This window comes from Danio rerio, chromosome 1 (genome assembly GCF_049306965.1).
Source record: "Danio rerio strain Tuebingen ecotype United States chromosome 1, GRCz12tu, whole genome shotgun sequence".
In the NCBI taxonomy this organism is placed as follows: Eukaryota; Metazoa; Chordata; class Actinopteri; order Cypriniformes; family Danionidae; genus Danio; species Danio rerio.
This window is the reverse complement of record NC_133176.1, coordinates 13,180,550-13,205,000: the sequence shown is the minus strand read 5'-3', so window position 1 is coordinate 13,205,000 and position 24,451 is coordinate 13,180,550. Positions and strand designations below refer to the sequence as shown.

General features: G+C 37.8%; 2 protein-coding genes across 6 annotated transcripts in view; both read left to right on the top strand.

The window, feature by feature from the left end:
- Positions 1-14,293, top strand: part of ttyh3b (tweety family member 3b) — a 69,070-nt gene extending 54,777 nt beyond the window's left edge. The window contains exons 12-15 of one of the 4 annotated variants that reach the window (XM_073949200.1): positions 992-1,116; positions 5,255-5,434; positions 7,120-7,195; positions 9,900-14,293. In XM_073949200.1, the coding sequence (XP_073805301.1) occupies positions 992-1,116; positions 5,255-5,434; positions 7,120-7,195; positions 9,900-10,073 (555 nt within the window). In that variant the 3' untranslated portion in view covers positions 10,074-14,293. Of the gene's footprint in view, positions 1-979; positions 1,117-5,254; positions 5,435-7,119; positions 7,196-9,899 lie in introns of all 4 variants that reach the window. The other 3 variants (NM_001037387.3, XM_073949201.1, NM_001431093.1) reach the window with 3 other exon arrangements.
- A 3,147-nt stretch (positions 14,294-17,440) lies between these two features.
- On the top strand, positions 17,441-23,961 carry zmp:0000001069. Of its 2 annotated transcripts, XR_012405474.1 has the most exons (3): positions 17,441-17,582; positions 18,182-20,308; positions 20,596-23,961. XR_012405474.1 is itself a non-coding variant. In XM_005159825.5 (2 exons), the coding sequence occupies exon 2, from the start codon at positions 18,540-18,542 to the stop codon at positions 19,857-19,859; it is 1,320 nt and encodes a 439-aa protein (XP_005159882.1). In that variant the 5' UTR covers positions 17,441-17,582; positions 18,182-18,539; the 3' UTR covers positions 19,860-23,961. The 2 variants fall into 2 exon arrangements, 1 of the variants encoding a protein (XP_005159882.1); XM_005159825.5 differs by having other exon boundaries at positions 18,182-23,961.
- Positions 23,962-24,451: the final 490 nt, after the last annotated feature.

Genomic DNA, 24,451 nt, shown 5'->3' with positions numbered 1-24,451 from the left:
GTCACTCCGCTGCTAGTCCGTTTGCACTGGCTGCCAGTTGCTGCTCGCATCAAATTCAAAACTCTGATGTTTGCCTACAAAGTGACTTCTGGCCTAGCACCTTCTTATCTGCACTCACTTCTGCAGATCTACGTGCCCTCCAGAAACTTGCGTTCTGTGAATGAACGTCGCCTCGTGGTTCCATCCCAAAGAGGAAAAAAATCACTTTCGCGAACGCTCACGCTCAATCTGCCCAGTTGGTGGAATGAACTCCCTAACTGCATCAGAACAGCAGAGTCACTCGCTATTTTCAAGAAACGACTAAAAACTCAACTATTTAGTCTCCACTTCACTTCCTAATCTGCAATTGCCTATTTGAATATCACACTAACTGTACAAAAAAAAAAAAAAAAAAAAAAAAAAAAAAAAAAAAAAAAAAAAAAAAAAAAAAAAAAAAAAAAAAAAAAATTACTAACACTTCCCTTCTTAGACTTTACAGACCTGAAACTTGCCTTTAGTACTTATTCATTGTTGCTCTTAGTGGTGTAAATTGCTTCCTTGTCCTCATTTGTAAGTCGCTTTGGATAAAAGCGTCTGCTAAATGACTAAATGTAAATGTAAATATATATATATATATATATATATATATATATATGTTCGAGTCCTGATTGTGAGGTAACATCCGATTCTAATAGAGTCTAAAACCCCTTAATCGACCCCGATTTCTGATTATGTGAATGGATCTGGACAATCCCTAGAATGTATTATGACATAAATGCATGCCTAGGGGTCATAATATACTTTAAAAAATCTAACTTGACCATAACCCAACTCAAACCAAACAACCATACATTTTTTGGGACATAAACGTGACTAAAGTTCAAGGAAATCCTATGTATTACTGCCCATGATTGTGTTAGTCCTTCCTGTGTAAATAAAAGGATGTCACTTGTTAGTGTGTCCCGACCTCTAAAGCTATACTTCTATGTCTGTTTCACAGGACTATGTGCAGGCTCTGACCGGACTGTGTTATGATGGAGTCGAGGGTCTCATTTATCTGGTCCTGTTCTCATTCGTCACCGCGCTAATGTTTAGCTCCATCGTCTGCAGTGTGCCACACACCTGGCAGAGCAAGAGGTGAGAGGGAAGATGTGCCAAAAATGACATTAGGGGTGGCCGGAGAAGGGAAAAACAGCTTTAAACAGGTCAACTTGATGGACAGAGAATTGTCCGCCAGTCATGTGTGTGTTTAATGCTTTTATTTTCACATCTGCTCCTTCTGTTTTCACATATTAATCATCTTTCTCATGACTGCGTGTAGCTTCTGTTGTCTTGTCATCCATCCCTTTTCGTGTCATAGATTTGGAAAACCCACTGCCCTGTAGTACCGTATGTGTGAGAGACACACTCGCTGTGAAGCGCTTAATGGGTAACCTAAATATTGCTTGCTTATGGGAGGAAAAACTGCAGTACATTTGGAAAAAGGAGTATGATGGAGGTTTGTTATTTGACTCGTGGTATAGCACTAGTGCATGTGTTTCTATGCAAAAGGAAAGAACAAAGAGTCCCCTTTCTAAATTCGGTGCAAAGGCAGACTGCTGTATTTTGCTGGAAGACGCTGCCTCCCTATGGACTCTTTTGAAACTGCAAGCAGGGCTGATGTGCTGTTTGTTGAAGAGTATCATCATCATTGAAACATGCTGGTGATGTGGTTGATGAGTGGTTTGGATAAAGAGTTACACATCGAAAAAAGGGTATTTTGAGCATAAGTGGCATCCAAATCTACACCTTCACAGATCCACTTTTTATTTTTTATTTTTTTATTTATACCCCTTCTTTATGTTTCAAATCTGATTCATGGTGGTTGTTTCTTGATTTAATGCATGACTACAGACGTTCAATGGTTACTGAGGACAATCCATTGGACATGGAGTTGGACATCAATAGTAGTTTTATTTAAATTTATTTAAGTTCTGTTGAATTGCATTATTTTGGCTGTATTCCTTTATAGCTATAATATTATTTAGAGTTATCTCTTTATATATTTGTGGCCCTGGACCACAAAACCAGTGTTGAGTTGCACAGATATTTTTGTAGGAATATCTCAAATTAAAAATGTATGCTAAAATATTTGGTAAAGATCATGCTTCATGAAGGTATTTTGTAAATTTCCTACCATAAATATATCATAATTGAATTTTTGAGTAGTAATATATGCATTGCTAAGAATTTTGAAGGTGATTTAAATGAGATTTCCTCAATAATTAGATATTTTTATAGTGGTGTCTCAGGCTATTCATCAATTCAATCATTGATAATCAGATAATATATGAATCACAATTTTAAAAAAGATTTACCCTCATGACTGGAGTTTTGTGGTCCTGGGTAACATGTATTGATGTATTTTTTAATGTTTTATCTAATAAACAAATTGATTCAATATATTGAATAAGCATTTAAAATAATTTATATTGAAAGTGGCTTTATAATCAAGAGATTTAAGTTTATTTTAATATGAATATAATATAAACATATCATAATGCACACTACTTATCAAAGTTTTGGGGGCAAGATTTGTAAAAAAATTATATAAAAAAAAATATATATATAAATAAATATATATATATATATATATATATATATATATATATATATATATATATATATATATATATATATATAATAATAAAAAAAATATATATATATTAAAATATATTTAAATCTTTATTCTTTATCAAGGTTGCATTCTTTTCTCTTTTTTTAAAAGGAAACCGTAATTCTGTGAAAAACGATTTAAAAGATGTTTCTCAGATGAATATTTTGAAATTGTGAAATATTTTTAATAAAGTATGTATTTATTGATCACCATCATTGACAATTATCATGCAGTATGTTTTCAAAAATATACTTGATTGGCTAAAAGGATTTGATTTGTTCTATTCAGTGTAAGAATGGAGATGATTTGATCTGAATGCATGCAGTTGCAGGTCAGGGGTTTTCATTCTTCTAAATTCAGTATTTCATAAATTTCAGAAAAATGATCATCATATATGGGACTCCATTCTAGAATATGTAGTTTCTTGTATGATTTACATTATTTAGGAAAATTTTAGTTCAATTATTTTCTTCTCATTATAGTATCGTATTTATTTACTTATTTAATTTATTCTAATTTGTATTTATTATTTGTTTTAATCAGATTTTTTAAATCAAAACTTTTACATTTCCATTACTTATTGCATTTACATTAACTATATTTTTGCTTCAATAGCTATTAGATTGTTTACATAAAAAGTTATTTATTTCTTTTTTAAAATATAAATATAAATAAAATACTTAAAAATATTTTTATATTAATAAGTCATTCATTCATTAGTATTTTTGTTTTATTTATTTGTTTATTTATTTGTTTTAATTCTTTTTTTCTTCCCAAATATTTCCATTGACCCCCACAGCACTCTCTTGTATCCCAATACCCCTGTATGAAAACCCTTGCTCAGGATTGAGTAAGATATACAACCCAAAATCAGAAAAAGTTGGGACAGTATGAAAAATGCAAATAAAAAAAGAAAGTAGTGATTTACAAATTTAATTTTACTTGTATTTCATTGTTGACAATATGAACACAAAATATTTAATGTTTTGTCTGGTCAACTTCATTTCATTTGTAAATAAGCATCCTTTCCTGTCATTCAAAAAAAAGTCGGGTAAATAGGTTAAATAAGGATGTCATTTGAAACAGGTGATGTCAACAGGTGATTGTAATTATGATTCAATACAAAAGCAGTATCCAAGAAAAGCCCTTTAGGGGCAAAGATGGGCAGACGATCGCCAGTTTGCCAAAAAATATGTGAGAAAATTATTGAAATATTTAAAAACAATGTTTCTCAAAGAAAGATGGGAAGACATTTGGATATTTCACCTTCAACAGTGCATAGCATAATTAAAAGAGTCAAGGAATCTGGAGGAATTTCAGTGCATAAAATACAAGGGTGCAAGCCTGAGCTGTGATCTCCGATCCCTCAGGCGGCACTGCATCAAGAATCATCTGCAAGTGATATCATCACATGGACTCAGGACTACTTTAGCAAACCTTTGTCAAGTACCACAATACTTAGTTGCATCCACAAATGCCAGTTAAAAATGTACTGTGCCAAAAGGAAGCCCTATGTTAACAATGTACAGAAGCGTCGTCGACTTCTCTGGGCTCGGGGGCATCTGAGATGAACTATCATACAGTGGAAATGTGTACTGTGGTCAGATTAATCAGTATTTCAGGTATTTTTTTGGGGAGAAATGAACACTGTGTGCTCCAGACCAAAGAAGAAAAGGATCATCAAGACTGTTACCAGCAAGTTTAAAAGACAGGATCTGTAATGGTATGCGGTTGTGTCTGTGCCCTTGGCAAAGGTAACATTGCGCTTCTGTGACGGCACCATTAGTTCTGAAAAGTACATTGAGATTTTGGAGCACAATATGCTGCCTTATTTTCCAGGGATGCCCATGCATATTGCAACAAGACCAAGCAAAACCACATTTAGCTCACATTACAAAGTCCTGGCTGCAAAGCAGAGGATACAGGTACCAGGTGTTTGACTGGCCTGTCTGCAGTCCTGACCTGTCTCCAATAGAGAATGTGTGGCACATTTTGAAGCACAAAATGGGACCGCGTACTGTTGCCCACCTTAAGACATTTACAGGGAGAATGAGACAAAATTACACCAGAAACACTTCATAACGTGGTGTCTTCAGTCCCTAAACGTTTTTAAGTGTTGTGAAAAGGAATGGCAACATTACGAAGTGGTAAATGCTTTACTTTTTCAACTTTTTTTTTAATCTGTTGCAAGAACTAAAATTGGTATACATGTTTATTTTGAAAAAAAAAAACAAAACAATAATAGTCATGAGGAACACTTTAAACAGTGTTTGCTGTATTGTCTGCAATGAAATACAAGTCAAAGTACATTTAAAAATCAATACTTTTTTTTATTTGCCTTTTCCATACGGTCCCCACTTTTTCTGATTTTGGGTTGTGGTTTTACTACTAAATTGGAAATATATTTACCTGACAGATCTGAAAAAATCACTCTTGAATGAACTTGCCCCTTTGCCATGTAAATGGAAAATAGAGAAAACAAATGCATGGATCATTTAATCTTGGCAGTTCCCATCAATATGCTGTAGAGTCTAATTAGGAATGGCGTGAAGGAGAAGCCCTTCTGCGCTCCCCTCTGACCCAGGGGCACGTGTTTGACCTGTGCTCATTTGTCTGAAGGTCTGAGGAGGAGGATGGTGATGAGACTTCGGCCACTCTCGGCTCGCGAGCGCCGCATGATAACCTGTACCGCGTGCACATGCCTAGCCTGTACAGCTGTGGCAGCAGCACCTACGGCAGTGAGGCTAGTCTCCCCGCTGCGGCACACACTGTCAGCAACGCACCAGTCACTGAGTACATGTGAGTGTAGCCACGCTAACCTCATCCTAATGCATGGGCTGGATCTTAATGACCGTGCCGCTGTTACGGCTCCTGTAGCATAGGCTCGCTAGCATAGATTACTGCATGGGCTTTGCTGTATTTACAGTAGGTTTAAGATCAGTTGTTAAAACTGCATGGGTTTTACTTCTAGAAGTTAGTCAAAGTGATGCACCGAAATGATTCTGAGCTGAAACTGAAAATTGACCAAAATATATACAGTTGAAGTCAGAATTATTAGCCCTCTTGCTTAATTTGTTTTCCCAATTTCTGTTTAACGGAGAGAATATTTTTCAACACATTTCTAAACATAATAGTTTTAACTGATTTATTTTATCTTTGTCATGATGACAGTAAATAATATTTGTCTAGATATTTTTCAAGACACTTCTATTTAGCTTAAAGTGACATTTAAAGGCTTAAGTAGGTTAATTAGGTTAACTAGGCAGGTTAGGGTACTTAGGCCAGTTATTGTATAATGATGGTTTCTTCTGTAGACTATCAAAAACAAAATATAGCTTAAAGGGGCTAATATTTTGTCCTTAAAATGGTGTTTAAAAAATTAAAAACTCATTTTATTCTAGCCAAAATAAAACAAATAAGACTTTCTCCAAAAGAACAAATATTATCAGACATACTGTAAAAATGTCCTTGCTCTGTTAAACATCATTTGGGAAATATTTAAAAAAGAAAAGAAATTAAAAGGGGGGGCTAATAATTCTGACTTCAACTGTATATTCTATTTAAAAAACCTTATTACTATCAGGCTTTATGTCAAATAAACATTATTTGAAAAACATTTTTGAACACTGTATCCCAAAACACACTCGTCCAAAAAGGGACGAGGCCTTGTTAGTTTATGGGTGGATTTCTTTTGGTGCCTTTAAATATCAACATTGTTTGCCAAAATTCACTTTAAGGAATTTCACCTGAACACCTAAATTATAATTACAGTTTATTCTAGCTAACCAACAAGGACCCTGAATTGCTTTCCTCGTGTAAAAAATCTAACATAATTGTCTGTGAGCTGATTAACTGACATCTTTTGTGGTTGAAACACTCATTAAAGTAACAAAACTTTGTGGTAATTTAATGGCAGAACATTTAAATATTGGCGAGTTTCAAAATTACAATATTTTAAATATTTGTAACTTGCGGCAGCTTAAAGCTCAATCTTAAGATTTAAGAGTTTGTATCAGTGTCAATTCAAATATTTTCAGCCAAATCATTTGACACAGTGAAGTTTTTATCCATGTGGTGGCACAAAAATGTTCAGAAAAGTTCATTACACTTCTCTGTTTATGTCAGTGATTTTTAGCTTTTTTAGCTTCCCAAAAATTGCTGAAATTTCGGTGCATCCTTGATTTTAATAAATAAAACTATATGTGTGGAGCTATATTATAAGTTCCTAATCGGCAAACATATTATGGCATGAAAAACTTTCAAGTAGGTAATTCAGCTTATGTTATGCGTTACACTGAATCCAAGCGATATCCATCCAGTGGATATAATTCAGTATAGTGCATAGCGGTATCACTCAATGCGCATTGCTCCTACCATGCAGTTCAACGCTTTCTGTCAGATTTGTAAAGTTTAGAGCATCGCGGTGTGGACATCCCTCCCATGAAGAGGGAGTCAGAGTAACTGGTGTCTCGTTTGTGACGCAGGAGCCAGAATGCTAACTTTCAGACCCCTCGGTGCGAGAACACGCCACTCATTGGCAGAGAATCCCCCCCGCCGTCAGTAAGTGCACAAGCACATTTACACAAACACTCTACCTCATGTCTGTAGGTGTACAGTCACAGTTAAGCGCAGTCTCACACATTGACTCACATATACATGAAATTAGATGGAACTCTGCCCCATTCTTGACATAAACTGATTGTAGTGGCCCTAAATTGTTTACAGGATGTTACTGTGACAGATTAATGCATGCATAAGACTATTCACACCAAGAACAAAAATGAGAACTAAACATTTCTAAGACTTGTTCTAAATTTAAGATAGTTAAAGATGACTTTATACAGTATAGAGAACTAAAAATAATATATATATATATATATATATATATATATATATATATATATATATATATATATATATATATATATATATATATATATATATATATTAAATAATATTTCAGAAAGAAAATCCAGGTAGAGACAGATACAACACTGACAGCCAAACTATTTCTTTAGAACTGAAATGGCACACACATTTGAAACTGCAGACAAAATTGTGTCCCAAATCTTTTGGTCTCATTTTCCCAAAGTCATCTGCATTTTCTTAGCCGTTTTTTCAAAATCAAAACCAACAGTACACCACTTAATGTTCATTCGCTTTTGTTACTTTTAAACTGCAGCATGCGAGCTGAGAAATAAAACACAGAGTTATAGTACAGTTGTCCAGTATACTCAATATTGTCATCGTTCTTGGTGTGAAACAGGCCTTTACAGATGAGTATATATGGTATTTGTAAGCTTTGACAACTGTAAAACGTAGCTTTTAGGAAAGATTTAGCATTTAGATGATCATTGTAAACTAAAAAACGCAAATCAAGAGTCTCGAAGGTCATTTTGGCAGCCTGTATGCGTTACTAGCTACAAGTCGTCTCCGTTAAAAATAAAAGGGTACACCAGTCAAATTTCTGTCATGGTTTGCTTTTCTTCTTCCTTGGAATGTGAAATGTAAGGTTTTCTTTTCCATACAATCAATGTAAATGCCAATGGGAAGGACGCGTGGTCCAAACATGACAAAAAAAGCTCTGTGAAAGACATTTAAACAGGCCAAGCCTGAATTAAAATAGTTTAAGCCATAGCGTACCTTGTAAAATCAATATTCAATACCACAGGGGAAATCATAATAAGTATGCTATTTTATTTCATGAATAAAAAGCCAATCTGCATTAAAATCCTCCTCATACATCTGAGAGAACAAAGAGAGACAGTAGAATTGTACCAATGGATTGGTACAGTGGAAAAAGAGCTCTGAAATGCTTTCAAGTATTCAGAAGAGGTATGAATTGAATTTTTTGTAATCCGACAACAACACTATTAGATGTAAAAAGAGGGAAGGTTTTCTGTAGTTGAGTATATTCTTCCTACAAAGCAATTTTTTAAGACTTTAACATATTACAAGGTTTGTTTAGACTACTTTTAGGGTATTTTAAAGGCGCTTTTTGTCATTTTGATACCTACAGTAACAGTGTCCATTTCCATTCACATGCATTGTATGAAAAAAACTGCATGAATATTTTTTTCTAAATTTCTCCTTTTGTGTTCTATGGGAGACCGTTGTATGGTTTCAGGGTTAAGGGCATTATATTATGGGTAGACTATTCCTCAGAAATGGCATTCATGTTTCTACTTATTTTAATTCAAGGCCCCCTTCACTGAGTGGAAGTGGGTTTGACAGAATCCTGGAGTTTGCATGATTGCATGAATAGTTGATGATAGAGATGAGACCAGACAATTCTTCTCCTGCTTCATGCGCGGTGAATAAAGTAGCATAGTACTCTTTTTGAAGGGGCAGGGAAACTCTTTTAATCAGACTTGGCATGTGAGGACATCTTTCATCCTCCCAGTAGTTCGAGTTCAGAAAATGAGAACACTTTGATCTCTTCTAAACGCCGCTTTCACTCAGTCTTACTTTCTAGGTGATTGTTTTTATTTCTTATTTTGTTTATGGGCCCTGGACATGACGCATGCGTATTCAAACTCCAGACTGGAGAGACCACTCGACAATCTGTTTCCTAATAACGTCATGGTCCAGGATGCTGCTTATCGATCCTTGTTTATGTTAGAATTGGAATCGCTGACATATGATGGAATAGTCTCTCCTTCTCTGGATTTTATGATATAAAATATGCATGAATTTTGTATCTTTCTAACCCACCTGAGAAACATCCCTCATGCATGTCTGTTTGTAAAGTGTCTCACATTATAACCTCACCCCTAACATTCTCCCACATATAGCTGCATTTTCTGTATCTATATGTGTGCTTTATTTATCCACTGCTGTCTTTATTTCTGTTTCTCATGGTGTCACACCATTATGTTTTCATTTTTACAATAATTGCACTCTTGTAATGGAAATTGCACACAGAAGCCAGTCTCGAGGAGAAAAGTATACTGTCACATAATGATAATATGTATCATCACAGTAGCTCTTGGCTTTAAAATTACCATCAGGCTGTCCAAATGACTGTCAATTTGTCTGTTTACGCATGCGAGTGATTTAGTGAGATCGACAGAATGAGGTTCATATTTATATGTGCTTCATGTTTGTAAGACGCTACAGCTATACTCTGTCCTAATGCTCAAATAGATGCTAACATTTCCTCACTTTGAACTTTTGGCCATTTTGTATCGGACGTAAAAGTTCGCTCTTCAGAATGATTTGATGGTGTCTTCCCCTCCCCTTGTTTTCTCACCCTGTCTTGCAGTACACCTCAAGCATGAGGGCCAAATATCTGGCAACCAGCCGCCCAGACCAGCCCCGGCCAACAGAATCCCAGAACGGCCTGGAGCCCAACATGCGACCAGACCTAACCAGCCGCTCAGCTCCCAATAGCCGACCAAATTCAGCCATCCACCGGCCCCACTCTGCCATCCATTAACCACTCTCGAATGCGTAACCAATAGCCATCTACCTGTCAAGTCCACTAGTATGAAGTTTGTCTCCAGTAACAAAGTCCACCCTACCATTCTTGTATCTGATTGGAATCAGCCGCCCGTACTCATGTGCTTTGGCTTTTTAAAGACTCCATTTTTGCCAAACCTTAATTCCAACTGCCATTTTTTACTCCCCAATGCATCACAGCAACTACACTGCCCTCTTCTGGAGGACTCCTCTCTCAGTCGTGTGCACAGTAACTCCCATACTACCCTAAAAGAGAGTCTCTCAGGGCAGCCATATTGGCAAGGACTGCAGGACCACGATAATGGTTTTTACCACTGTCATTTTTAAGATGATTTGATTTTATGACGGAGTTCTATTTTTAAGTATTTTGCAAAATTACACTGTTTTTAGGTTTTAATGATGCAGCCTTCGTTCTTTCTCTGCAGTTCCTGACAATATGGCAGCGTTCTGCTACTACAGCCACAATACAAGGTGTCCATCATTACTATTCGATGTTGAAGGAGACGTTTACTCGTTTACAAATGTTCATGAGTTCACTGAATTCCATACTTGTGGATTTACAAGGCTACTCTTTGTATTTACAGTACAGTGTGATCTATGGTGTAACCCAGTGTGAATTGACAGCCATCAAGCCTTTGAGCCATTATGCACATTCAGTATTTGGTAACACTTTACAATAAGGCTCATACCTGCCAACACTCCCGTTTTTCCCAGGACTCTCCTGATTTCAGACCCATCTCCTTGATTTCAGACCTATCTCCCACCACCCTCCCATTTTGTTATTTCTCCCGGAAAACTCTCAACCCCACCCCTACCCGCGGTCCTTAGCTTTTTTTGTTGCAGTATGTAACATTCCCGAGTCGCCAACTTTGGAGCAGGTTTTGGGTGGCCGTTGCAATCGGATCGAATCCCATAGTATGGTTACTAACACCACAGTACAGCTACTAACCTGGTTCTCAACAGTGTTATTCAGACACATCATCCCTGAACATTTACCCACTAACCATTCTCCCGGATTTTCAGAGATAAATGTTGGCAGGTATGGTAAGGCTCCATAAGTTAATGTCAGCCAATGTATTTGTTTACATGAACCAAACATTAACAATGCATGTATTACATGCATCCCAGCAAACATTTTTGTATTTAATAGACGTCTAATAGACATCTAAACAAAGACAGCTTGGCTAAAACAAGGTGAGCTGTCAGTGAAAATCTAATAGACATCTAAGAGTGCTTACTCTCCTAGACTTTTGTTTCGGAACCTGTCTTGTTTGCCCAGTTAGTGTGGTTCGTTTGGCAAATGTGAAACCAGCAATTGCACTTGGATCCGTGCCAAAACAATCAGTCTGAGATCGCCTGAATGAGGTGGTCTTGGCTTGTTAGAAACAAACTCTGGAGTTCGTTCTCTGGATTTCTTCTGGAGTTTTCTCTTGTAGAGAGAAAGCAATCCGAGCCCGGCTATATCACAGTGTATAATGGATATATAATAAAAATATATACGGCCATAGGAAGAGAGAACCATTCCTAATGGCAAATGTGCTTTTCATGTAAAATACGAAAGTGAAAGCATGTTTACTATCAACGAGAGCTGTTTATCCGTTAGGAAAACTGACCAAACAGCAGTCTTAGTTTATCTGTTATTGCACTCTGTAATGTAAAGCCTATAATGCATAAGCTGACTGCTATTTATGAGAAAGTCTTATCTCTGCTCTATATTTAGTGACGACGTCTGTGGGTGTCACCATTCAAAATGAAAACGCAGCTTTTCGCTTATAATGTCTTATTGCTCATCGTTATAAATTAAAATAAGGAGGTATGACTGCTGAGCAGGACTCTGCAAAATAAACTTTGAAACTCTGACCAATGTAAGGAGAGTTTACTTACACATGACTTGTTTTAGCTATTTTGGTCTGTTGCGAACCGCACCAAGAACAAAGTGCAACTTTGTAACAATTTTAATCCCTGTTTTGGAACAAATGAATTGATTCAAAGGTGTGAAAGCACCCTAAGAATAGCCCAAAACTAGACTAGTCGTCAACTAGACCGATTAGACCGACTTTGTGTTGTCATTCATTTCTGTTTATTTGATAAAGTCTAGTTTTGGCCTATTCTTCGACGTCTATTAGATTTTGACTGACAGCCCAAATTTAGCCTTGTTTTAGCCAAGATGACTATGTTTAGATGTCTATTAGACATCTTTAAGAAACAAAAAATGCTTGCTGGGATGTTAATGACAATATGTGTTCATTGTTAGCAGTGCGTTAACTAACGTTAACCTGTTTTAATAATGCATTTGTAAATGCTGAACTGTATTTAATAAATGCATTCTTAGTTCATGCTAGTAAATGCATTAACTCACGTAAACTAATGGATCTTTATTGTAAAGTGTGACCCAGTATTTTATTGTAGAAGGGAAACAGTTGCACAGCACATAAACAGTGTGTTTGTGCGAGTGGAGTGTTTGCCTTGTGCATTAGTGAGTGCGTTTTAAAACCGCACAACTCACGAGCTTTGCTCTTTGTAAATAATGTTTTTGTACTTAAAAAAGAAATGTCTAAACGAGCAACACTACAAACTCGATGCACTAATCTTCTCTGTAACAGTGCAGTGCGACATTTGCCGTGGCTTAGAGCTGCAGTGATGAAGAAAAAAATAATCGTCAATGAACTCTGTGATGAAATAATAGTACATGTTTTGTAGACACTTGAATTTGTGAATACACTTGTGGGTGCTCATGTGTGTGTATGTGCACACTTTAAATGTGAATATTTCTAACGGAGGAAAGTCTGCGCGGAGTGGGAAAGGCGAAGAAGGGATACCTGGACTTAAAGAGAAATGCCTCCCCACATTGTTATTTTTTGTCTTCAGTTTAGGCATGTCGTCCAGGCTTCTTTTTTATTTTTATCAGGAGATTTTTAGTTTTGTAGTGAATCGGATTTTATTTTCACCATGGTCAGCCTTGTTCTTATTTTTGTTTCGCATTTATGGGGAAACACTTCTCTGTGGTGTTGATGGATCTGCAATATGGACACTGGACGTGTGCCACTTACTGGACTTTTTAGTGGCTTCGCCTTCTTTCCGCAGGAGAAGGATGAAAAAAAAACTAATTCTGATGGGAACAATGAAACTGAGGAAAGTTCCTCCTTGTCATGCAGTCACTAAGTAAGACTTGTGTGGATGTAGTGTAAGATAACCTAGCTGTCTTTACCAAGTGCAGTATTGTTGGTTTCATTTACTTGCATCCAGTCTCATTAGGCTGACATTACAGTGTTTCGACGTTTGTCATGACATGCCAGTCAACAGCTAATGTTATCATTCGTAAGATGAGGCATCCGAAGCCAATCTCGAGACATCGCAACCTGATTCTTGAACGTAGGTGTTTATGGATTCATTTTGATTTTAATAAATATCATAAATTACATTAGCAGGTAGAAATGTCGTTTTAAACTGGAAAATGCTATGATGCTGTAACTTTTATGACTTTGTGACACCTTCTGTCAATTGAGGTTTCTTTCCGTGCAACTAAAATGGACGCTGTGTTAAGATGCCAACAGGAAAGGGCTTGTATCCCTCAAATCTCATGCACAAACATGCTTAGGCCATTTAGTTACGACACTAAATATCACTCATGCACAAAAAGCAACAATGCAACACTACGTTTCACAAAAGCAGAATATTACTGGAGTCCTTTTACACTCAATGCAAGTGGATAAAAATGCACCTTAACACTCAAATACACAATGTAAAACTGCTCTGAAACACACAAGTCTTTTTACAGTATCTACTCAATCACTTAACCATCATTTAGAGACAATCCAAATGTTCGGATCTATGATTCTGTACCATAGGATGCAGTTGCATGACTGAAGGAAACACAAGGAGGAAATATTCTGCCTTTCTTAACATTTTCATACAGTAACCTTTCTTTCTGTAAATGTACACATTTTCTTTTTCTAGCGTATTGTTAGCTTTCTATTGTATAGACCATAACAGATGAGCCTACTCACTCCTTTCTAAATGTGAATGATTCGAATGACTCGTCATAAATTGATGTTTTGATAACAATTCTTATGGATTTTTTCATGTTTTTTTATGTTTTTTCATTTGTGATTCAAGATGTTGTACATGTCAGAAAACTTGATTTTCTGAGCCTGGATTCAGTGTTTTAATAATATATTAAAATGAACTTATCTGGTGCAGGGTGTTGAGCATCAGTGCCTGGAAACAGAGAAAAATCCTTTTATCACGGTATGCATTTATCGAGATTTGCGCTACAAAAACAAACAAAATGCGAAATCTAAGCTTTGAAGGTATGCCAAAGTTCTGGAAGAGAATTTGTACAGGTGTTTGTTTGAAAACTGCATGAAAGTCTGTGAGCAGGCATATATTTTAAAAGTAGACCATGTTGTAGTACAACTACAAAAAAAAATAAATAAATGCAGTTGGGCTGTTAATAAACTGCTTTATGTTTAAATGCCATAGAGAAAGTAGTCTAAACTTGTGTTGTTCATGAAGTGCTGTCTATACAAGCCTCTGACTTTCTGATAAACATCAGAGAGAACATCAGTATTCATAGTGTAGACTTTGATTTGGTATTAAAGAAATGTGTCATAATATTTATTTTAACATACTGCCATGGTTATCAGAAATACAGTAGAACGACGTAAACATTTTTCATATAGCAAATAATAAATTGGATTAAAAATAGAGGAGACGTCATAGGCTGACTGGCGTCAACTGAACCACCAGAAGCACAATACATTGAACAAATAATATTATGTAATTCTCAGCTGCCCAGTGTATAGGTCAACTTTTAAAATGTTCATTCATTCATTTTCTTTACGGCTTAGTCCCTCCATTAATCTGGGGTCGCCACAGCGGAATGAACCACCACTTATCCAGCATATGTTTTACGCAGCAGATGCACTTCCAGCCGCTGTCCACACAACTGTTGTGTAGTTTCGCAGTGATCTTTACATAATGGTCATAAGAATAGTTAAAAAAGAATGTCATTCATACAATGTTTAAATGGCCTATGAGCCAAACAAAGTGAATACCCTGTGACGCCTGACAGTACTTTAAGTTCTTATTAGGTCTTAAGTCAGAAATTAAATTTTTGCAGATATATATTGAAATCAGTGTAACGTGTGCTGCTTTACAAGCCGGTAAATAAAACGAAATGTTTTATGCTTCTGTTAAATGAAGGAGGTACTGGGCTATTCTTTATCAAGAATCGACCCGAATAAACACTTTCATCTAGGACTACCATAGCAATTCATTACAAGACAAAAACATATTTTGGAAAATTGATTCATGATGTTATTCATTCATTTATTTTCTTTTCGGCTTAGTCCCTCCATTAACCTGGGGTCGCCACAGCAGAATGAACCAAACACTCATCCAGCTTAAATGTTTACGCAGCGGATGCCCTTCCAGTCGCAACCCATCACTGGGGAAACTATGCACACTCAATACATACCCAATTCACCTATACATGTCTTTTGACTTGTGGGGGAAACCGGAGCTCCCAGAGGAAACCCACGCAAACACGGGCATGCAAACTCCACACAGAAATCCCAACTGACCCGGCTGGGGCTCGAACCAGCGACCTTCTTGCTGTGAGGTGACAACACTATACTGCCTGAATAATCCGAGATCTTGGTCAGTTGACGTAACGATTAGCCTATAGTTTATTAAATCCTGGGATTGCGTTACTTTGAAACAACCATTGAGAGAAAATACATTGATTAACCATAATTTTAAAACTCAAATGTCGTACTGTACCTTATTTTTGTCCGCTATGTTTATCACGATGGTCAGTTTAATTACACCTGATATTGGCGAAACACCCCAGAGAAATTGTTGGCACAGACGGAGCACTGAAATTTACAGATGTAGCGGCAAATGGCAACACTACAGCTTAATGAATTCAAAACAAGCCACATCAAATGAATTGGGTTGACAGGAGAAAGTATCATCCACATTAACAGAGTGGGAGGTAATTACCGGATGGGCAAGATCTGCACTGGTATTCTCTACATCTGGGCACAAGTAACACGTGAGCTGGGTTTTTCAGTTACTGGTTTGATTTTTTTATACAAGAGAAACCTTATGATTGAAAGCCAATTCTCCAGTGTAGCTTTTTAGCTAAAAAAAAGCTATGTTAATAAATGATATACAAATTATAAGGTAGGGTAATTGACACATTTTTAAATCATTTTTACATATTTAACCATATGTTCCATGTAATTTACTGTATTTTGCTGTATATTATTTTCAATTGATGAATGCTACAGCATAGGTTACTATATTGATTATGGTGAACTGATAGATATAGCTGGTTTTTACTGCAGTAAATAAAAAAAAAATATTTCATTAATTTTCCTTCGCCTTAGTCCCTTTATCCATCAGGGGCCGCCACAGTGGAATGAACCGGCAATTTATTTAGCATGTTTTTTTACACAGCAGATGCCCTTCCAGCTGCAACCCGGTACTGGAAAACACCTATAGACACTCATTCACACACTATGGCCAATTTGATTTATTCAGTTCACCCATAGCACATGTCTTCGGACTGTGGGGTAAATTGGAGCATCCGGAAACCCTAACACGGGGAGAACATGCAAGTTCCACACAGCCGGTACTCAAACCAGCGACCTTCTTGCTGTGAGGCAACAGTGCTAACCACTGAGCCACCAATAATTGTTGTAGAAAACCTTTTATTTGTTTTACTATGTAGCCTACTACGACATTAGAATTAAAGCAACAGACTAATTCAAGTACTTTAATAGCGTTAAAAACACTACCAAAATACTATTGACCATTTTGAGGGATGTAAACAAAAACAGTGTATTTCCTGTGTTACATGTAGCTTCCGAGAATCCAAAAAGAGGCACACATTGGTAAATAATGTTATGATAGCTGTTTTAACATTAAGTTACGATTGAATTGCCTTTTGTTACAGTTGTGAAATAGTATCACAACTACCAGGAAATTTTCATGGGCCATTGACACGAGCATATTGAAATTGTTTATTGTATTTTATCATGTGGGTTCAGTGAGGTTTTCTTTTCAGGCAAAAGGAATAAAAGTGGTGTGGGGTGTTCAGGTAGGCTTTTCCTTTTCTTAATTTTCATCTATTTACATTAAATTATTTCACAACCTAAATATTTAATTCGGACATCTGGGCACCTGAACGTGCTTCAATCAAGGCAGGTTACCGAGTGAGAAGTGAAGCACATCTGATGACCGATTGTGCTTGAGTAATGACTTTATGCTGCCGCGAGGAGGCGCATGCGCGCAAGTATTCCGCACAGTTAAAGCTTGAAGCTCAGCCGAAAGCTCATCTCCTTTACCAGAGGTCGTGAACAGGTAACCGAAGCATCACCGCGCTGGATCTAATGGAAGTCTGGTGGAAAATGTTTACGTTGATCTTGGCTTAACTTTTCACCAATCTGAAGATACTTTAGAGCCTTTAATTGTTTGGGTGAGTGTCTATTTCAAATTCAACTGTGCGTAAAATGAGCTGTATTCTGTGTCGACTGCTATGTGTCATAGTTTTTAAATGTATAGTTAAAAGAAGATGTAATATTTTAATAGAGTGTTTAGGGTTTTCAAATGCTGCTTATGAATCACAATAATTCTATTTTGAGGTAAACAAATTATCATTAGGAATTAAATTCATCAGCATACATTTGATTGTGTATTACATTTAGTATTATTTTATATACATAAAACAAAATGGTAACCAAAAGGGTTTTAATGCATGAAATGTTATAGACTGCAGTGCCATTCGTGACTATACATAAACATGAGTTCATGTCAATTTGACAGGTGCATTGTGTGAATGTAAAGCTATTTATACAATGTAAAAAACCTTTCTTTGTCATTTCCTAGTGTTAGCCCTTTAAAGTTGTAATCTCGGTCGCCCTTATATGCACATGAATGGGTGCAGCAGCATGAGATCAGAAGTATGAATAAATTAAAGGATTTGGAAAGCTTTTGCTTGTAGGTTTTTGTTGCCTTTTCAGTGAATAGATTAATGCATGCATGCACATCAGTGTATAACTGTCTGTCCCTTTTCAGGTTATACATGATACCAAGGTGTGAAGGAAGAAAACCAAGCAAAGAAGAAGAAGAAGAGATACTTAAGAAAAAAGCAGGTCTAATTTTCTCTTGTAGCCAACAATCTTGTCTGAAGAGGTAAATGTGAATTCTGTATTTGATACAGTGTGGAAGAAGAGACTGAATTGTGCTCTGGCTTGTGAACTGACAGAAAAAAACAAACATGGATTTAAGATTGTCCGGTTTTCCATGGTCTTCAAGCTTTTTTGTCCATAAATGCAAACTTTGGTACCTGAAAGTAAGGTAGAACATTTCAATCGTTACCATGTAGTTTAGATCTTTAGATAGTTCACCCACTCAACAACACAGGAAAACAACGATGAATCTGACCCCAGATCAGCCACCAACCCAACTCTATGACCTTCAACGTGAACCTCAAAACAAAAGCAGTTCCTCATCAGCCAGTTTCTTCAACAGCACCTTCTTCTTCCAGGATAACGCCGCTTTAGAATGGCAGCTGTTCCTCACCATCCGAGAGCCTGGCACTATTATATTGACTGTCCTGTACTCCATTTCCTTCCTCGTGGGTTTCTTCGGAAATGTCATGTCCCTCAAAGTCTTACTGGGCCAGCATGGAAGTGTACGTCTGTCGGGGGTGAGCGCCACCCGCTGTCTGCTAATAAACTTAGCCGTGTGTGACCTGGCGGTGGTCTGCGTGTGCATGCCCGTCACCTTGGGCCACCGTATCTACACACCATGGATATACGGAGACTTCCTGTGCCGTGCCGTGCCCTTCACACAAGCGGTGTCTGTTTCCGCCAGTGTCTTGAGCATCACAGTCATCAGCATTAGCCGATACTATGCAGTTCACTCGCCGCTGCAATCCCGTGCCTACTTTACTCGCCGACGCATTCTGGCCTCTGTCACCATCGTGTGGCTCGTCTCCTCAGTGATCTGCATGCCAGTCGCCATTGTAACCAGGCGTGATGAAGTCGCTCTGATTGACGGTCTGGCCATCGTGTTACCCGTCTGTGGAGAAGTTTGGCCTCAGCCACGTTTGCGTCAGGTGTACAACGTCTTGCTCTTCAGCGCCCTCTACTGCCTGCCTGTTACGTTTAATCTCACTTTAGCCTTTTTGACATGTCGCCGACTGCGCAGCTCTGCCACCGACGGTCGATTCACTGAACTGGACCCTCGTTCTCAGGCTCTTCATGAAACAAGGCTTCAAGGGCGTAGACAGATCGCACGTATGGTCACAGCTTTGGTGCTGCTTTTCGCTCTCTCGTGGTTGCCTATGTATGTGACTGATATTTGGCTAGACCGTGAGCTGCGCCATCCACCAGACTGGCTCCTACAGACCAGACCCTTTGCACAGTGGTTGGGCCTCACCAACTCTTCTCTCAACCCTTTTTGCTACTGCTTCATTGGTGATCTCCATCGTTCGGCGAAGGCTTTGCGTTTGCGGCTGCTCGGCCCGTCACCAGCTTCAGCGCTGGCTCTGGCGTCTCTCCCGAAAATATTCAACCTGCAGAATCAGGACAAATCTCCAGTGGTCGCCACTGACAGCTCACCCAACTCCTGCGGGGAGGACGCTGGGAGTCTGAATCTGTCGATGTGGTGGACTCAATCTCGCACATGTGAGTCATTGAGCTTGCCTTACCACTTAGGAATGACTGAGGCCATTACGCTGGATTCATAGCAGACCTGACGCTCTGACGTTTGTTCTCAGATGTGCTGTGTTTGTGCTTCTAGAAAATCGCATGGGTTAGTTCACAGAAAATTCAGTTTGCTCATCCCTTTTGTCATTTCAAAATTGATAGACCTTTTCTCTTCTGCAGAAGACAAAATATGACACTGAGTTTTTCTTTGTCTATATGATAAAAGACAGTATTGTTCAAACAATATTGGCATCCATTGACCCATAGTGGCTCAGTGGTTAGCATTGTCACCAAACAGCAAAAAGGTCACTGGTTTAAGTCCCAGCTGCCCCAGTTGGCATTTCTGTGTGGAGTTTGCATGTTCTCCCTGTGTTCGCATGGGTTTCGTCCAGGTTTTCCAGTGTCCCCAACAGGCCAAGACATGCGGTATAGGTGGACTCCCTACTGAAAAAAACAGCTTAAACCAGCCTAGGCTGGTTGGCTGGTTTTAGCTGGATGACCAGCCTGGTTTCAGAGAGGTTTTGGCCATTTCCAGGCTGGTCTCCAGCCATTTCCAGCCTAGTCTTAGCTGGTCAGGCTGGAAGATGACCAGCTAAAACCAGCTTGACCAGCCTACCCAGGCTGGGAGCCTAGCCAAAACCAGCTATGTCCAGCTTAAACCAGGCTGGTCAAGCTGGTTTTAGCTGGAGCTGGTCATTTTCCAGCCTGACCAGCTAAGACCAGGCTGGAAATGACTGAAAACCAGCCTGGAAATGGCCCAAATCCCTCTAAAACCAGGCTGGTCATTAAACCAGGCTTAAACCAGCCTAGGCTTGTTGGCTTGTTTTAGCTGGGTTTTTTTAGCAGGGCTGGGTAAACACAATTGATTCTTCGCTAAGACATGGCCTCCTTAGTTACTGTTGCTACACCTGTCAAGCTTGCGTGCCTGGCACGTCTATTACAATATGTATGCGGTGTCAGACATTTCCAGGGATATAATTAGTCATTTTTGGCAAACGGGTGAAATATCCGAGAAAGCCAGACAAATAAGGACTGTACTATGCATTGCAGGGGTATATTCACGACATAATAGGCAATCGATTAGAAAATAACTTAACCTTAATCGAAATTGAAGCTAGGTTAGCCTAGCTGCCTCATAAGCTGACCATTCAACAGCTCAGTACATGCACAGCAGGAGAGGTGACATTTAAAAATAATCTAATAATAACAAATTAAACCGTGATTTCTCTATTTTCAGTCAAAGTCTGATAGATTAATTGTTGTGCAATGTAATATAGCGTTACTAACCGATGAGAAAACATGTATGGACAGTGCCTCTACGTAATTCATTCAGCCAGAAAGGGGAAATTGATGGATTTGTACCAAATATTCGCATCATTGACCCATAACAATGTACAATAGCTATAACTGTCAGCATGTTTGTGTGCTTTTTATACCGTTTCTGTTCTAATTTGCGGTTAAGTGGAAACAATAAATCAATTGAAATGCAAATCAAAGTATGAATAGCAGAAGTGAACAAATAGATTTTCCCTACCAACAAATATTAATCAGACGATATAATATAATATAAAAGCACACACTAACTCGCTATACGTCGTCAGCATTGACTAAATCTCCAAAAGACTGATGAAAACATAAGTGAACTGTTCTGACATAGACATGAGGCATATAAATTCTTGAAAAACAGCTGCAGGTGAAGTATTTTGATTGCAAGTGCTCACTTTGTCACATCTTGGTTTTGTTCTGTTGATATGTAATTTCAAATATTCGTAGCTTGAAACAGATAGAAATATGACTACTATTGGTATGACTACTGCGAGGGCTTAAACAGAGCAGTGCTCATAATATCGAGTGAAAAAAGAAAGACAGCTGTGAAAAATAATTTGTTTGTATTTTTGTAGGGAACACAGTTTAGAGGTTTTCGGGGGTGGCTTAGTGAAGGGTCAATTGGCCATAGTGTACCAGAGTGTGTGTGAATGCAAAAGTGTATGGGTGTTTCCTAATACACTATTGGAAGGACATCTGCTGCGTAAAACATATGCTGGAATAGTTGGCGGTTCATTCCACTGTAGTGACCCCAGATAAATAAGGCACTAAGCCGAAGGAAAATTAATGAATGACCATAGTTTTATATTTTTACATTTATGCATTAAGTGCAGGGGGTTTCAGACTGGGACTTTAGGGGAGTAAAAGAGAATACTGATGGTCTGTTAATGTTTGTAAAAAAAATTACACACAATTTTTGTAATCATTTAATTATAAACATTTTGCGAAGAATATAACATTTTAACACACGTATGAAAGGAACAAACGAGTAATTTAGTAAACACATAATAAAAATATAAAACGTTTTAAAATGATATAAAATAATTGTAAAATGACAAATTTATAAATAAATTCGTTCATTCATTTTCCTTTGACTCAGTCTCTTTATTCATCAGAGGTTGCCACAGTGGAATGACCCGCCGTATGTAAATTCAAAATGTAAATTTGAAATACGTTAATAAAGGTGGAAATCTCAGCGTACCATAATAATATTAAAAATGTAATAATGTAGCTTAACAGAAACTAATTTTAATTTTAATCTTAAACATTTTAAATGTACAAGCAACTACATAAATACATATTAGATGGAGGTGTCTTGTGTGAAGGTCTGTGGCATCTAAAACTCCTGATTTAACCGGTGCTTTTATCTAAACAACTCACAAATGAGGAAAACAAAAAGTTTATTATAAAAAGTCAAATTGTTACAAGAGCTGATAGTAACACAACGTTTCAGACATGACTTAAAAAAGTAACACAGTGGGTAGCACAACAGCCTCACAGCAAGAAGGTCGCTGGTTTGAGTCTCGGCTGGGTCAGTTAGCATTTCTGTGTGGAGTTTGTATGTTCTCCCTGTGGGTTTCCTTCGGGTGCTCCTGTTTCCCCCACAGTCCAAAGACATGCGCTATAGGTGAATTGGGTAAGCTAAATTGTCCGTAGGGTATGACTGTGAATGAGTATGTATGGGTCGTTCCAAGGGATGGGTTGCCACTGGAAGGGCATCCACTGCATAAAACATGTGCTGGATAAGGTGGTGGTTCATTCAGCTGTGGCGACCCCAGATTAATAAATGAACTAAGCCAAAAAGAAAATGAACGAATGAATGAATAAGCTAGAATATGGTGGGATTAAAAAAAAGGTAGATAAACAGTAAATGGACGTTCTTCAACAGTGTCTGTTTTCAGCTGTCTCTAAATATTATCAGAGTTTTAATATTTTAGATGTGGTTGATAAAATCATTCCACCAGCAAGCAACACTCATTCATTCATTCTCCTTCGGCTTAGTCCTGTTATTTATCAGGCATCACCACAGCAAAATGAACCGCTAAATATTCTGACACGTGATTTACGCAGCGGATGCCCTTCCAGCTGCAACCCACAACTGGGAAACACCCATATACTCTAACATTCTCACACACACTCATACACTACAGCCAATTTAGTTATTCCAATTCACCTATAGCGCATGTCTTTGGACTGTGGGGAAAACCAGTGAACTCCACACAGAAATGCCAACTGTCCAAGTGGGCACCCAAACCAGCAACGTTCTTACTGTGAGGTGACAGTGCTAACCACTTTGCCACCGTGCCACCCTCAGCAAGCAACTGTGAACAACGATATTCTAAAGTGGGGTTTTTTTGTGGCTTTTTGTGATGACAAACAAACAGTAAATAAATAAATATCACTCAGACACCTTTAGAGTCAGAAAGAGAAACAGACAGAATTGCATGATATCATCCTTCATTTTCTACTAAGGATTAAAGGAAATACAGGTTTGGAATGACAAGAGTTGGTGAGCAAATGATGACCGAAGTTACATTTTTGAAAGAACTCTTTTCATGTTTTAGCTTTCAAGAACTGAGAAAATGGCTATCAGTAATTATAAGCAAACTCCAGCATACTTTGAAATACCATACATTTCTGGAAACCATGTAACTGCATAGTGATTGAACATTTTCCATTGGGAGTAAACGTTTATCATGTTTAGATCTGCTGTGAATATACAACTGAATAAATAGCATGACATCAAAACTAATTAGGATCCATGTAAGCAATTCATATCATAAAGGAATAAAGTGTTTCATCGCAGAGTGTGTACGGTTCGTGCTGCTAAGAATGGCCTAGAGCATTGTCTTAAGATAAACCCATGCTGCTCCTACATCTGACAAAGTGCTTTAATTAAACTTCTCATCTGAGTGAAACCCTGACACACATACGCACTCACACTTTCACTCTCTGGCGAAGAAACACATGGAAATGTCTTTCTGTGAACGCTCGCAGCTTCTCACCTTCCGTACTAAATGTGGAAACCATCTGCATCTCAAGTCATCACCCTGTACTTAGTGTTATCTCAGTGAAATCAGAGTGAAGATTTAGATTCCAAACTACATCAGCGTTGAAAAGTTTGGACTCAGTATGATTTTTCTGTTCAGAAACAATGGCTTTAATTAATAAAAACCATCATAGGGGTTCCACGCTTCTGGAAAATAATGTAATGTGTATTTATATAGCGCATTTATTGCGTATGGCCATATACCCAAATCACTTCACAATCATGATGTGGGGTTCTCTGCACCTCCACCAGTGTTCA

Excerpts from the sequence above, each read along its gene's own strand:
- zmp:0000001069 (XM_005159825.5), top strand. The coding sequence starts at position 18,540 with ATGAATCTGACCCCAGATCAGCCACCAACCCAACTCTATGACCTTCAA.